Here is a 15,838-nt window from a genome sequence, read left to right on the forward strand (position 1 = left end):
CAAAAGCTGCTATTCCAAGATAACATCAAAACAATGAATAAAAATATATTTTTTTAAATAATCTAGTTATTGATCTCACCGATTCGCTGTGGAAGTGGTCTACACTCTCCTCCATTTTCTTCTCGCTCCCTTCTGTCTCTGACTCTTTTTTCATCTCCTCCAAGCTAGGAGAGCCCTCTTTGTCCCGGTGATCATGGTCCTGGGATGCTTCAGTATTTGACGCAGCAACCAGGATGACGGAACCGTCTTCCTTCATGGTGGAAGCAGAGTCAACATCCTCGACGACCGCCGGATGAGCATGAGCCAACTCAGTATGGATTTCAGAGGGTGAAGCAGGTTTGGGCTCTGCTTCCATAACTTGACCCATGTACCTAAATCGCGCATTGAGCAAACATTTTAAATCCGTTTTCAGAATCCCAAAAGAATCTTTTTATCGTATACTAGCTTACGCCCAGAAGTTAAAGATTTAGAGTAAATGAACTGAACGGTGAAAAACCCAATCGCTGTGATCACCTTCAAGCACGCCATTGAGCGGCATACCGAGACAGATAGGTGTCGAACCGACACGCTTTAACTTTCGACCATGCGACAAGAAGTTCGTTACTATCAGCATGCCGCATTATGTTTCCGACTGTTGGCAGATTGTGATTTATTTTGTTACGACTCAGCCTCATCTACCGAGTAAACAACGCAGAAGATGCCATATCAACCAACAATCCTTTCGACAACAAGGCTCACCGTATATTTTCCTCCCCCTCAGTGACGTGAAACGACCAACGATAGGAGACAGGAAGAGGACTCGTGTTAGAGATGTCGAGAAATTTGGCAACTTCCGTGTCGTTCAAGATGCAACCGAAGTCGATCTCTCTCTTGTTGAAGCCCAGGTTTGGGAAGTTGACCTTGGTAACAACAAGCCTAGTTTAGCACCAAGCAATAACAACAGATAGAAAATTGTGGTTAGAGTTTAGTGAAATTTTCTTGTCCTCTAACTCATAAAAATCTTTTTGCTTTTTAGTCTGGTAGTTTCAGTAAGCTATTTGAATAAGCTGAAGATGCTATTACTGTAGCGAAATCGATTCTTACTTACTTAATAAATAACACTAAGAGGTTAGATTGTTGTGCAAATGCCAGCATTTGATGAATGCAAAATAGCAGTACCATCTATGGCAACGTAATACGCAAATAACGCATCATTACATTTCAGCATGTTTAACAAGCGCATTACCTACCATTACCTTTAACAAATCGTCAACACTTCAGCTTAACGACTTTATTATAAGATATCTGTAACATGAATCAGTCAACTGATTTCTGCTACATCTCGTGAGGGTTGGGTTAGGAAGCAGACAGCATTTAAATATGTCTGCTATCCAGATTTCCTTCACTTCCACAGTAAAATATTTAATGTAAGATTCATTTTTTCAATGTTGGCCTTTTAGAAAGTAGAAGAACTTCATTTCCAAATATTCAAGAATTTACATTAAGATGAAGTTGAAATCACTTCTACCTCTCCACGTAAGGCAACCGAGTCCGCATGAGGGTGCTCCTGGTAGGTGATGTTGACCTCTCCCTCTGCAACTCTGGACACAAGATCCTCCTTAAAAGCCGGATCGAACCTGATGGTAATCTCCAGCTCCTGAGTCACGGAGAGATTAACTTCCAGAACAGATTGAGGACTTCCATAAAACCCGAGGAGCTGAAACACAATTTTATAATGTTCTCAATACTTCAGATGAGTTTTGTGCTTTCTCGCTCATTAACAGTCATGTCATCTTCCCGCATCGTTTGAGAAGGCTGCACTGACAGGCTTTGTGGTCAATATTCATTTCAATCCTTTTCTGCTTTGCAATAAAAGCAACAAAATATAAATTTAGCAAAACTGCAAATAAAGCTTGATTACCGAAAAAACTTTGAAATTCAAAGCAAGAAACTGGGAAATGACCTCACCTGGAAGGGATACTCGACTCGTAGTATGCACGTCAGCGGAAGTGATGACACGTTTCGTATCGAGAAAGTTCGCGTCTGAGGCGTCAGGGCCGTGACGTCATCCGGTCTCTTGTCGACGCGAAATTCGATCTTTTCTTTCGACACTTCAAGCACGGGGGAAATGAAGTCGGCGCGGACCGCCGCTTTTATGACCCGTTCCTTCCCGTTCGCTTTCCCGATGATAGCGTGACACAAAAGGGTCTCGCAGACTTGTTGTGGTCTGTGGATGAAGTGAAATTTTCAACAACAACTTTCATCAAACACTAAGAAATTTGAAAAATTTGACTTTTAGGAAAAGCTCTAATTTTAAAGCTAATTTCTTAAGCGACTTTACGAGTGGTACTTTACTGTTTATATTTCGTTCACTGGCGTTCCAATAGCTATGAAGAAATTGCTTAAGTAAAAAGAAACTTTGAATGTAGCAATTTCTCCTAGATGAGTTTCAAAAATAGAAAACTATACGGTCATATACTTTCAATGGCGAACTGCTATTGTTAGAACGTCTTTCTTCCTACTCACGTTTCGCTATATCCCTCAAGCGTGAGCCAAGAACTTTGACCAGGCTCAAGGGCGATCCGGGAAGGATGAAGCTTGAATACTGGTTCCGGGCGGATAGGGGCTGAAGGAAGATGCTGAAATATATAAAAGGTAAGTTGCTTTGCTTAGAAGATTCTGGATGCACTGAAGCACAGATAACGTAACAGGGTGCATGTATCTTCACTATTGGATGTTGGTGATATTTAATATTTTAAGTCAAATGCCATGCAGAGTCAGATGAGCATTTTTTTGCAGATCGGTTAGTCTTTTGTACCAAAAAATTGGAGAGCATTTAGCTATTTGGTAGTAGTTGTCGAACTAGCACCTTGTCCTATCATCAGTCGCACCTTTCGCACTCATACGATATACGCGATGAACCAGAAGTTTGTGCAGGACAGAACCGTAGAAACTATTATATCAAGTTAACAACCGTTGGTGATCAATTGCACAAAACAACCGTTTGAGGAAAGGTGACTTTTAAATCGAAACAACGTCATAAAATAAATCAGGCGCAGATTTCAACGTACCCGATATTTTATATCTTTAGAGTCGGATACATTGGCATCCCTCTTCGTCCTGGGCCTCGTAAACCCATCAGTGGTCCACGAGAGAGACTGGTGTCTCCTGCCCTGGTTGGTCAGCTTAAACTTTCTGACACATTTTGTCTTGGCAAAGTGGGGGCCAAGGCTTATTGAGGGGGCCAAAGGGGGTTCTATCACAACAGTAGTCCCATATCCGCTCCCCTGCACAGGGATGGTCACGATCGGTCCCTTCACGATGCTCACTGTCAGTTTGTCTTGGAATCTAATAAAAGAACATTACTTCAAAAGATTGGCCTCTTTTTTCCACTCATCGTTTGTTAGCGATAAACTAACGACAAGTAGGAATCTTTTAATAACGTTAACTTTATTACATCCATGTTGATGATATAAACAGCAGTACTAAAAGCGGTATCGCGAATGATAATGAACAGTTTCTATCCACTATATATGGATAAGAACATAAGGAACAACGACAAGTCCAACAAAAGGAATTGCAAGATCCACAAGTGAGACTTAGCAATTGCAATGATGTTGAAATGAGGTAATTGTATGGAATATCTGATGCAACCAAGACCTGTAGAGTCCATAACTGGTGAAGGATCGAGCACTTACTTGATGCAGTCGTCCAGCACCGCGGTTATAGTGATCTGCAGGGTTGACTTGGGCGGCACGGTGCCTTGGTTCGGTTCAAGCTGCCACACCGAGCTAGGGCGCATCTGGGATGAAACGTTGAAATAGTTGTGAAAAGTCAGTTCATTTGCTTCAAAATTTCAAACTTATGTTAAGATTTTACAGAGAACAAAACTAGTTTAAACAAAACATAAACTTTTCAAACGTACTCTTGGTACAAGTCAATCAATTACATATTTATCTGTTTGTCGTCAAACTAAAAAAAACATATCTAAATATAATATCCTACTACAAAGTTGAGGCAACCTACCATTTGAGCAATGAAATCTGCAGGAACCAATGATTCGTTGGATAGTTCCACAGTTCTTGAAGTGGGTGTCAGGACTTCAGTTTGCCCCCAGTTTATGCTTACGGGTGTTACATGGACAACTGGGCCCTCTCCCATGCAGCTCAGCTGACAAGCCTAAAATTGAAAAGTATTTATTTAATACGGAGAATAAACGAAAGAGCTCAGTATTCAGCAAGGTTCTTTGCAAAATATAGCCCGCTTAATAAATCCACTCCGGTCCTAAGCGGTGGATGCCATATTTAATAATTCTAAAAATTTAAAAACTTCGTTCCGAGATAATTGGATTTAATACGCGGTTGGATTTACTATTCGTGAACTTATTAAGCGAATTTTTTAAAGCAAATTCTACTGCATGAACTTTTTTTTTAAAACTTCTACTTTGACGTATTGAACAGATTGGTTGCTAAAATATTCATCTTAGGCTGAGCAATCGTCTTCAAAAACGTCACCAGTAAAAGCTCCCAATCACTCCAGTCATTGGATTTAACAATACGAAGTTTCCGCTTGTTCCGGACTTAAAAGGCTACAACTATCTCAGACACAGAGTGTTGGTTCACTGGCAGCTACTTTGTAAACACGATGACCAAGCAAAATGGAAGAGATACACGCTCGTTTCACTTCATGCTGTAGTCCTTGGCCATAGAGTCAATCGCAAACCTATTTATTGAGCTTTATCAAACAATTGTTTCCATGCAGCCGACAACAATATTGTCGGCTGCATAGCCGAGTGATGAGAGTCCTGGAACGGCAATCGAAAGGGCGCCGGTTCGACACCGCTCAAGAGCATGCGGCTGTGTCTTTGGCAGGACACATAAGACATGCCTGAAGGTGGACACGAAGATTGGCTTCCTTGCCTTCCCGTCCACTTAATCTAAATCTTCAATCACCAGGTGTAAGCCTGGATACGACAAACAAACAAACAATCAAACAATTTTGAGATATGCAACCACGTGCTCACCAGAGGTTGATCTGGACTTCCGAAGATTGAAAAGTAGGCAGTCACTTCCTGCTCTCCTATCTCATGGACTTGGATGATGATTGGAACTTCCACCTCTGAGTGAGGCTCGATCAATCCTTTCGGGATCGAACTTCCAAATACAATTGCAGTCAGTTCATCTCTCACCTTAATCAAATAGAAGGATGACATGCAACTGATCATTTTATGCTTCATCACATCAAAGTGGTGGGATACAAAGAACTAACTCGTATCCAAATACCTGAGGCAGCAGTTCGTACTTGGCGCAAAGATCAGTATCGTTGACCAACTTAGCGCTCAGTTGGTACGCGAAGTTAAGAAAGCAACGCTTGAAATCCAATACAGGGGTAAAAACCTGCGAAAAATAAATGCAGAAATTAGTTTGAGGTTGTTACATCGGTTGTTTGTCAGCATGTATGTTACTGTAGGTGTAGGTAGTTTGTAGTTGTGAACTTTATGTACAATTTTTGCTATTTTATAAAGAAATCGTGACGGTCTCTGGTATCAACTTAACATTTGATAAATTTTGTTCGCATCTCAACAAAACTTTAAGAAGACATCATACGATATACTTCAATAATTGCCTTTCAAATTCAAGAGTCTACAGCTTTTATGACGTAACAACAACCTGGATGTTGGGCACGACCGTTTTGGCATGAAGAGGAAGAGCCAGCAACTTCTTCCCGACCCCTTTGAGATCAACCACCATGGAGTATTCGTACTTTTTGAGGGTGTTCGAGCACAGAGTGACGTGGATCTTCATCTCGCTTTGTGGCCGAATAATTCCCTGCAGATGATCACCGACACTTCAACTACACGCGCAACAGGTTTACAACATTTTTGATTGACGTGTCACAACAACTATGCACTTTTGTAACATTGAAGAGATGGCAAACTTGTGGGAAATAGTTTTAGCTTTCAAGCAATCAAAAATTTCCGACCACTAAAAGTAGTGAGATAGAAGTTTTCTATCTCATATTGATGAATAACATTTGAAATATCAAGCGGTCTATATAAGTAGATATAGTACTATAGTACATTGACACAATGACACATGTACATTGTATAAATGTATAGTACTTTTGACGTATAGTACGTTGACGTATATACGATGACGTATATACGTATAGTACAACGTATACGTATAGCACATAACGTATAGTAGCCTACATTGACACATAAATTTGGTTGGCAAATAATGAAAAGTTTAAAAACTACATAATAGTTCTTGAAGAGAAATGTCAAAAATATGCCATCAGCTTGTGGTGGGTCCGACCGAAGATGACTTGATGTTTCCAACATTATTCGCTAGTCTACGTTAGCCAGACATGTTCACCTGGGCGGGTGTTATATCGAACTCTCTTGGTGACTTGACGGATTTCAAAATATCGAGATCACCCAACAAGCTTTCGCCGAGATCAGTCAAGCATGAAATACTTGGCTCACCAGCGCCATCATCTGACAAAATTTATTTTGCTTATTTTTTTCTTGGCATCAAAACTTCATCCAAAAATGTGTCAAAATTGATTAGCTGTTATACAAGAAACCTTGTAATTGTAAACTGCATTAATACTCAGACACGTCATCGCAGATCTGCTTGCAAACAGTGAAACTTTAGCTGTACAGGAATCAACCAACCGGCAATAAAAAGGTAACAACAACAAAACAACTAGTTGATTATAAAATAAAAATCGTTGAACGATATAAATCAGTGCTCACAACATGAGATATCCAACAGCGACTGCCGACTGGAATAGTTAAAATACTGACACAGTCTCCAATTTGTGTTACAAACTGGAATGGACAATCTTAAAAAACGTTTGAACCCTGCGGTGCAAGCTCCGAAAACCACGGTCATGGAGAAATAACGAAAGAAAGCAGACAAATAATAAAACATTGTAAACTTGCATCAGTCATGTGGACTAACCTGGCACCCTCAGGACAAAGGTCATTGGTACCAATGAGGTGTTGACGAGAGAGCAGATCTTGGTATGGTTGAAACCGTACGATACGTTGCCGAAATGCAGCTTTGGAACGTCAAAGTTAAAGGTTGGTCCGATCACGTTCCCCCTGATTTGAAAAGATTGCTTCTGAAATAGTGGCTTGCATACCGATTCACAAAGGTGTTTTCTATGGTGGACCTACGAATTCCTGGGCTCGGGTTCCAAATAGCGACTGTCAGAACAGCGACTGTCAATAGAGCGACTACACGACAGCGATTCATTTAAAACAGCGACTGTCAATAGAGCGACTACACGACAGCGATTCATTTAAAACAGCGACTGTCAATAGAGCGACTACACGACAGCGATTCATCAAAAACAGCGACTGCCACAACAGCGACCTCACTTCTTTTATTAAATCCAAGGCTTACGCGCACACGCACTCTTTCACCCCCTCCACACATACCTTCCATCCCCCACACCTCTCTACACACGTATGCACGCACAAATAGGCAAACACTGCGTAGTGAAAGATTGAAACCAAAAGGGACTTTAAAACAACATTTTATTTGGACTATCCGTAGAAGTCACATGATTTAAAAAGAAATAGGCTAGTCAAGCCAAACAACAGAAAGTCGTCAAGCCTTGCAATAAAATTCAGGGTCTAGAAAAAGATTGAAACCAAAAGGGACTTTAAAACAACCAAAAGTCTTGCAATAAAAATCAAGCCACGTTTATTTCTAAATTGTGAGCAAGGGCTCGAAGGAACTGCCGCAGATCATACTGGCCTCGATTTTGCTGTACAACAGTGATTCGTGTGTTCATGTCACGTATCTTTTCATTCGCTGAGTCAGGTCTCTGCCTTGTAGTAGCTGGGTTCGGTTTGGTTCGGTTTAAAGTGTTAAGTCGCTATCATAACAGTCGCTGTTTTAATGCAGTCGCCATTATGACAGTCGCTGTTTTGACAGTCGCTCACTTCATTACGTCGCTATTATGAAGTCGCCATTATGACAGTCGCTGTTTTGACAGTCGCTATCCGGCCTGGATGCCGAATTCCTGATATTTTTCAGGCAAAATAAGTTTAACAGTACACTATGCTGATACTAATTATGGTCTTGGCATTCTACAAATACAGCACAGTTTTGCTTTGTTGGAAACAAGGTCGTTGGAAGCAAGGAAGGCCCAAGAAAACGTGGCAAAGGCAAGCTGAGGAGGAAAGCAGCAAGATGGGCTTGACAAGAGAGGACGCTTTAGACCGATCGATGTGGAGGCACGGTGTGAAGGCGATTTTGACACATGGAGGTGGATCCTGCCATCCTCGGTAACGGGGACATCACCGGATTAAAGCTGCATTACTACTACAAGCCTGCGTTGTTTTAACTTTTCATTTGTTGTTTAAATTTTAATTTCGCCTCGCTACGTTTACATCGTTTTTATTTGTTGAAATATACCGGTAATGTGTTTGATACTCCGGCTAAGTAATTGTTATTGAAGTAATTTCACAAACTTTTGTGTTCTATACAAAAAATGCCCGTTTAATGGGCGAGAAAACTTTTATAAACTTAATCGCAATAGATCGCATTACTAGAGTGCAGATCCCGAAATGTCTGGTTGGATTGACTAAGCATTCCAACAATTTTCTTCCCAATAAATTCTCCTTGTTTAGATGCCAGTCGTGGGATTGCGTTAATAAAATGTGAAAAATGTTAGTGCATTCATAAAATGAAGAAACACAGACCTCTTCGATAATTCAATATAAACATGCGACCAACATACATCAGCTGCGTTGCTTCCATTTACAACACGTACTTGATTGTTAATTTCAAAACTTCTGGCGTGCCATCAATGGTGAAGCAGAATGTCTGAGTGAACTGGCCCAAACTTTCTGATCGGAATGTAATCTCGACCACCTGGTGCCCCCCAGGGAGGACAATCCCCTCAACGGGGTCAAACCTGAACTCATAGAAGCGTGAATTTGGGGAGTTGTCAGGTACGAGACTGAAAATCGCGTCAATATCACCTTTGTTGATGAGGACAGTCTGGAAAGCACAAATGCACACATATTACCTTGAAATATAATGCAATTCAAACAATGCAAATATTTCTCAAGACAAAACAAAAAGAGACAAAACCGAATTTGGATGATGAAGCACTTTCAAAGTTACATTTAAAAAAAGTCTCTGTGATAGCCTAACATACTACAAGGATAAGTTTGATCTTCAGCTGGATACAACGCCACCAACCAAAGGAACAGTAAATGTCCCGACGTGCAAATAAGGTGCGTGATTTCGTTTTTATTTCACTATAGTTTTCAACGCCACATGGCAGCGCCAGGTACAAACGCCATTTGCCAGCACACCAAGAAATTGAAGCATACTAACCTCATAAGTATGAGTGGAGTTAGTGAAGATGTTTCCAATGTCAATGGAATCAAAAGAAAACGCAAGTTTTGGTCCGATTCCCTCACTCCGGATTTTCAAAGGCAATCTGCTCTCCCTTCCTGTGATGTCACAGAAGATGCTCTGCTGGTAAGGTTTCACCTCGGTGGGTTTGAACACCACCGTAACCTCGGCCGTAGAATTCGGCCAAATATCGCCTTCCTGGAATATATTCATCTCAGGTAAAGTTTGAAAATTCTGTTGAACAGACGCTTTGTAATCGTTTAATAAAACAAATAACATTTATTTATGCGCTTTATAGCCGCAGAAAATATTAAGACAAACTTTATTAAATGAATTGTAAACCTTGGATATTCTGAGGGCCAACAAAAGGGCGCTTGAAAAAAATGACCTCAAATACTTGCACCTCCGTTGTTGATAAGTTTTGTGTTTATACAAGAACTTTGAGTAATTAGTTAACAAAAAAAAACAGATGAACAATACTATTCAATCAACTAAAAACTGTACCAATGGGAATATCTTGAAGACGTCGTCAGTGAACAGCAATGGGTCGTCCTTCACCATTGTCTTTCTGTTCTTGAAGGTTCTAGTAAGAATGGAAAGCCTGTCACGCAACGTCGGGTCCTCGATGCATTCGTTGAGGAATCTCTCTCGTTCTTCGGTCTCCTCGTTGCTTATTTCCGAACAATAGCTGAAGAATTGATCCAGAAACTGATGGTCAGTGACTAATCCACCATACCGCAGTATTACGGATAACATAACAAGAACCAGCAAAAACCATTAAATCAAATAGTGATAAATGTTAACACAATCTGGAGTTGTGCAAACGTTAAAACAACAACACTGCAGTACAGGGGTCAACATCAGCATTCTACTCATGCGATAGGTCAACCCTGTGGTGCAGCTTGTTTGTGGCGCAAAAATCAAAAGTCCTATCCAAGCTCTATAATCAAAAATATGGGCAGAACAACAATATGATAGGATGACTATTGCACTTTGGCAAGCTCCGCCGCGGAGAGTGGTTTTAAAGATCTAAAGCAGCATAGGACACACAATCGATTCTTGGAAACCGTTCTATGTAGTTTCAAAATCGTTACTCAGTAACTTTAGTGATGTGCTATATTTCTTCCGGCAATCGTTTCTCACTTATCAAGAAGAAATCATGAACAGAATCTTACGTTTCTTTTTGTGCCTCTTCTTCAAACCTTGTCGCAAAAGGAGACCACTTAAAATGCGCCAGTACGTCACTTCTATTATGAATGGTTACAGTCCTTTGATTGGCCATGAAAATGTAGGTGTTGTCCATACGTAACGTGGATTTATCCAATCGAACGTTGGCGTCAACTGACGCACCGTACAAGGTGACGTGTACAGTTTCACCTAAAATATGAACGTCATCAGTCATTACCAATCTTGTTCTTTCGAGTCTACTAACTTTGGTTGATACACCACAGATCGACACATTCTTTTGAGAGCAGTTGTATATTGAAAGGTCCTACTTCCTGCACTGAGTGGTAAGGTGGCGGCACACAAGAAGATGGTTCGCTGTTTGGGGATTGGTGCCACAAATACAAGTAACTGGGCCCGTGCTGTACCAATGAGCAACTTATTAGCGATGACCAATGACCAATTTTATCATCAACATTCAAATTCAATTCAACAAGTGTTATCAACACTACAAGAAGAGTGCTCAATGCCAAGAAAAAAAGCCAAGCAGAGTAAATTGAAGCAAATATAATTGCAAATTGCTACTCTCTCAAAACCATGAACAGTCTGTTCAGTGTTCACTCTTAATGGGAACTCAAGGGGTTCTTACATTGAAATAGAAATTGTTCTATTTGAATAAAAGCCTTTTGAGGACCCCACAAAGGATGAAACAGACCGTGTAGGTTTTTTACAAAAGTGGTAACCATATCTGCTACCAACACAATACGAAGTAAATAAAATCAGCAAGATTCAAAAAGTTGTATAATTTATGGATAAAGCTTTCGCCACCGTAAACAGAGAGCTTTTTCCATCTTAAATCGTCATCATCGATGATAAAAAGGCAGCGCACGATATACTATTGCTCACAATCTAAAACTGTATCAAATAATTAGAAACCATAAATGGTGGCCGACTGTGTAGGATTCCCAGGTCCAAGCATAAAAAGAACATTTATAAAGGGTTTTTGCACAATACCCACTTTCATCCACAATTTACAAAATCCTACTTTTTCACCTTACACTTCTTACCGGTGTCATAGCTGATGATCAAGTCTTCTGTGTGGTCTCCAACTTTCTCCGGTTGAAATTCAAGTGTCACCTGCGTACTGCCACCTATCGGTAGAATGCCGTTTTTCATGGAAACACTGAATGGCCTGAAAAAAAGAACAGCTTAGCTTGTAGGCTTTCTCGGAAGTGTTAATTGGCTGATTTGCCAGCTCATCAAAAGCAACCTCCACGAATAGGTAGGTCGATATCACAACGAGGTAGTCTATTGTGTGATACAGACATTTTCTAAGCCACCAAGTCCATGTCAGAATCAGGGCCGTTACGAGAATAATTAGCAAAGAGTCCCTAAAGTCATCCCAAGCCAGGGTCCAAACGTATCTCTTGGAACCCCTTTCAATGCTGTTGGTCAGGATTATCGGGATTCAAGTGAATTGTCAAATGCTAAAATCAACTAACGACAATACTGGATGCTATTTGAAACAAAATTCTTTGGTGTGTTTGTTGGAGTGTCGTGCCAACAGAGAGAGCCGGATGTAGAAAAGGATAAATCTCAATTTTAGGCCAGCCGTAAGCCAGAAATTATAGCAGTCTCCCCATTTTTATTTCACGCATTGCGGTGGCTTGAATCCTGTTGTTAAATGCAAACACTTACTTTTTAACATCCAGGGAACACTTTGATTCACGATTTCCAATGTTCCTGACAAAAAGCACTTTGGACATGGGGTGCTTGACCGGACAGACACCGAAGTTCACTTGATCGGGGAAGTCCAGAATAGCTCTGGCCCCCACAGCAGTGACGGGGACAATAAACTTCTCCCTCTCAGTCATGCAAATCAGCTCATGTTGGTAATCCTTCTTGTCTTCAGGCGTAAATTGTATCTTGAACACCGAAGCCATCCCTGGAGCAACCTGTTGAATTGCAATTGAATTTTCAATTGAGGATTTTTGTTCGTTTAATATTGCTACTGATCAAAATAATTTTGTCACTAGATATTTAAGCTCATTTGTAGTGTATTGTAATTCAGTGTGTACTTTTAATAAGCGTTTTTCTGCATTAGTCATACGTTTAACGTTTAAGCTAAATGTTACTCTGTAGATCTACTTCAGGTCACAAACTGGCTAACAACACTTCTTGCGACAAAACCTTTATTGAAACCATAACGCAAACCATTTACACGTGTCGAGTTTGCCGAGGTGTTGCCTCCCTTCAACCCGTTAAAAACCAACCAAACAAATTAGTGGACACTTGTTTAAACTGTTACAGCTTCCAAGTCAGTAAACGTCACCTTTTCTACTTGGTGTCAACGTCTACCGACGTTAAAACAATGACAAAAGTTAATTTTTTCTGATTAAATTACCTTGTGGCTGACGTCATCCGGGCTTATTATTTTGAAATAAGGCGAATCCTTCTGCGTCACCTTCACCAGTCTTGGGACCTTAAACAGACGATCCAGACGTTACAAGCAGGTACGTACAAACTATCTAGTTCGCAACCACAGGAGGGTTACTTTATAAGCCAGGGTGGTATGATGCAGTGATACATTCTTTGGTATGAAAGATCCGCTACTTGGTGCTCCACAGCTACAGTATTGTGAATCATTCCACAGGAAAAAGTAGTTATGATTTTGAAATAGAAAGAAAAAATCTCAAGAACAAAATAAGAAATGTTTTGTCGGCTGGAGAAAGAGTCGAAGTATTAAACACCTGGCTTAAAAGCCGCATAAAGACAGTTACGCGTTTACTTGAATAAGCTTACGTGTTTTGAGCGAACGATGCTATGCTGAATACTCATCCCATTAACCTCAATAGGACAATGATTATAGCCTGAGGTTTGCTTAAAACAAGCTTTTGCAAGAAAACTATCGATTTATACAGTAAAACATGATGAGATCATTTTGATTCTGAAAAACTAAAGTCGGTAGTTTTGAACAACTGAAAGCACTGCTGCTACCGACAACAATTTTGCAAAATTGAACCCAATGTGAAAAGATTACAATATGTAAAATAAAAAGTACAGGAGTGGTCCCTACGGAATTGATCCTTTCATGTTCAAACGGTTTGATGTTGGCTGTTATTACCGGTAGGTTACATGCAGGAATTTTATATCGTTTAAAAGTCAAGGTTATTTGGTGCTGCCAATTCTTTCTGCATTGTATATGTTGTTCTATTGTATAATTACTCAGTATTTTCTCGTGCTGGAATGGCAAATAAACCACATCTCTCTCTCATGCAATTTTAAATTTGCAAACATGAGTAAAATGCATTTTTTCACATGTCTTGTTTTTTTTGAATAGAAAACTTACTCTGTCGTTGTTCCTTAAAAGTAGAGGAACCTCATAAGTTCGAAAAGGTTCAAAACACTGAAAATAAATTTCTGATGGAAATGGTTGAAACATCGCCTCTTCAATGTCAACATAAGAAACCTGAACAAGACAAAAATTATTGTTTTGTGTTAAAAGTTTCAATTACCTACAAGATCAATGAAAGTTGTTCTTAGTTATAGATGTCAAAATATATTCCATAGAGCAGTTGCTTCAATGACGTACTGATCACCTCTTACAAACTTAAGTACATGCCACTGATTCAAGTCCAAGCAAATGGTAAAATGTAATGAAAAGAAGTGCTTTAGTGTGAATTTCAAATAAAAACAGTCACAAAAATAGAAATGCAATGTGAATCAATCTATAAAGATAACAAAACGGATTAAGAAACATTTTCAAGTTTAAATTACTTACACATATCTCAAAAACCAAATAAAGAAAAAAGCCATTAAGTGGCATTTTAGCTGCAACCAAAAACGAAATATTGTTCAACATAATCTACTTTTTGATGAGTAGTTTCTGACATGTCCAACAATTCGACAATTTGAGGCAAGCGCATGTCATGAGTTTCAGCAAGCTTCTGTTCAGTGTCCATGCTCATAAGCTTCATGTACATTGAAGGTGACATCTGTAAAGAGAAGAATTCAATCAATCAATGTTTTATTTGTCAATAACAGGAACATAGTACATGTTTGAAATATGCAAGTTATATGCCTAATGCAAAAGTTACACAAGTTCCCATACCGACAGGGAGACAACGAGACAATCATACGGTCTACTAGTCAATTTCCACCCTTGGGGAGTGAATTTAGTGAAAACTTATATGTGAAATGTATACATTAGTAATAAAAATATACCACTACAAGAATTGCAAGTTTGAAACAGCAAGCTAGTGAGTGACTTTCAACAAATTCTGTTGAAAGTGGAGGATTCTGATAAAACATCTGGAGATTGACAGTATAAAATACATTATAGATATTTTCAGTTTCTTGTAGTGAAATCAAATTTTTGTGTTGCAGTTGTAATGTGCCATACAATTAAGCTATGTAATGTGCCATACAATTAAGCTATATAGTATGCTAATATGATTCAACATGTGCTAACTTACATAGATATTCAAACCAACCATGTATTAACAAAAGCATAAACGTGATGTAGGCTAAAACTATCCTTAAGTAATGCATTTTAACACTCTTTGAGCAATAATTGTGTAAATGTTTTATGCTATAAAGGCAAATGATAAAAACTTAAATTTAAGTACTTTTTCATTTGAAGCTTCTGTTGTTTTAATCAGCTTTGGGTTTCTTGGTGCAGTAACTCGACTTTCAAACTTGTTGAACACACCATCACTTAAGTTGCTGATATTCTTGCTTGGCAAGAAGCTTGATGTACCCAGCCCGGGTTTGCGCGGGCTTGGCATGGTGGAAACTTAAGCCCTACGCTGTTTTATAAAATAATTGCATTTGTTGCTTAACTCTGAACAATAAGAAGTGAAAATGTGTTAAGCAAATAGAACACTCTTCACAGGTGAGAAAAAAAGTTGATTACTTTTTAATTTTTTGTATAAAGTATATTGCACAAAAAAAGAATAAAATGGACAGTGGAATAACGGGACAACTCACTTCACTGAATTTTCTTGCAATGTGGAGAGCTGGAGGGTTACCGCAAACTTAAAAAATAGGTAGAACTCCAAAAAGTTTTCTTTTGTTTTACATAAATGCATTCTCATCAAAAGAATTGCTACATTATCTCTTGCTTGAAATTTTGAGTGTTAGAACATCGGCAGAACCTCACTGCTGCAGTGTGAGGCTACCTAGTTGGTTGGTTTTTTGAACGTTTATCCTCGAACTGAAAATGCCTCGATAGGTTATTCCTGGTAGTTTTGCATACTTGTAGAGGCTCTTGATGCAGGGCGGGTTACCGATATTGGCAGAGTGAAGTT

At 39.4% G+C, this 15,838-nt stretch overlaps 1 protein-coding gene across 1 annotated transcript in view; it reads right to left on the minus strand.

Annotated features, from left to right (window-relative positions):
• Positions 1–15,345, minus strand: part of LOC145786373 (hydrocephalus-inducing protein homolog) — a 67,361-nt gene extending 52,016 nt beyond the window's left edge. The window contains exons 1-23 of the mRNA XM_082598019.1: positions 15,158–15,345; positions 14,399–14,524; positions 13,879–13,998; positions 12,934–13,011; positions 12,228–12,484; positions 11,597–11,721; positions 10,541–10,742; positions 9,870–10,053; positions 9,345–9,563; positions 8,773–9,002; positions 6,948–7,090; positions 6,357–6,478; positions 5,649–5,807; positions 5,262–5,375; positions 5,003–5,167; positions 4,006–4,158; positions 3,678–3,781; positions 3,051–3,327; positions 2,506–2,618; positions 1,948–2,206; positions 1,508–1,696; positions 739–899; positions 80–371 (exon numbers count right to left, since the gene is read on the minus strand). Of these exons, the coding sequence (XP_082454145.1) occupies positions 80–371; positions 739–899; positions 1,508–1,696; positions 1,948–2,206; positions 2,506–2,618; positions 3,051–3,327; positions 3,678–3,781; positions 4,006–4,158; positions 5,003–5,167; positions 5,262–5,375; positions 5,649–5,807; positions 6,357–6,478; positions 6,948–7,090; positions 8,773–9,002; positions 9,345–9,563; positions 9,870–10,053; positions 10,541–10,742; positions 11,597–11,721; positions 12,228–12,484; positions 12,934–13,011; positions 13,879–13,998; positions 14,399–14,524; positions 15,158–15,316 (3,951 nt within the window). The 5' untranslated portion in view covers positions 15,317–15,345. The remainder of the gene's footprint in view (positions 1–79; positions 372–738; positions 900–1,507; positions 1,697–1,947; positions 2,207–2,505; positions 2,619–3,050; positions 3,328–3,677; positions 3,782–4,005; positions 4,159–5,002; positions 5,168–5,261; positions 5,376–5,648; positions 5,808–6,356; positions 6,479–6,947; positions 7,091–8,772; positions 9,003–9,344; positions 9,564–9,869; positions 10,054–10,540; positions 10,743–11,596; positions 11,722–12,227; positions 12,485–12,933; positions 13,012–13,878; positions 13,999–14,398; positions 14,525–15,157) is intronic.
• Positions 15,346–15,838: the final 493 nt, after the last annotated feature.

This window comes from Aplidium turbinatum, chromosome 17 (genome assembly GCF_918807975.1).
Source record: "Aplidium turbinatum chromosome 17, kaAplTurb1.1, whole genome shotgun sequence".
Classification (NCBI taxonomy): domain Eukaryota; kingdom Metazoa; phylum Chordata; class Ascidiacea; order Aplousobranchia; family Polyclinidae; genus Aplidium; species Aplidium turbinatum.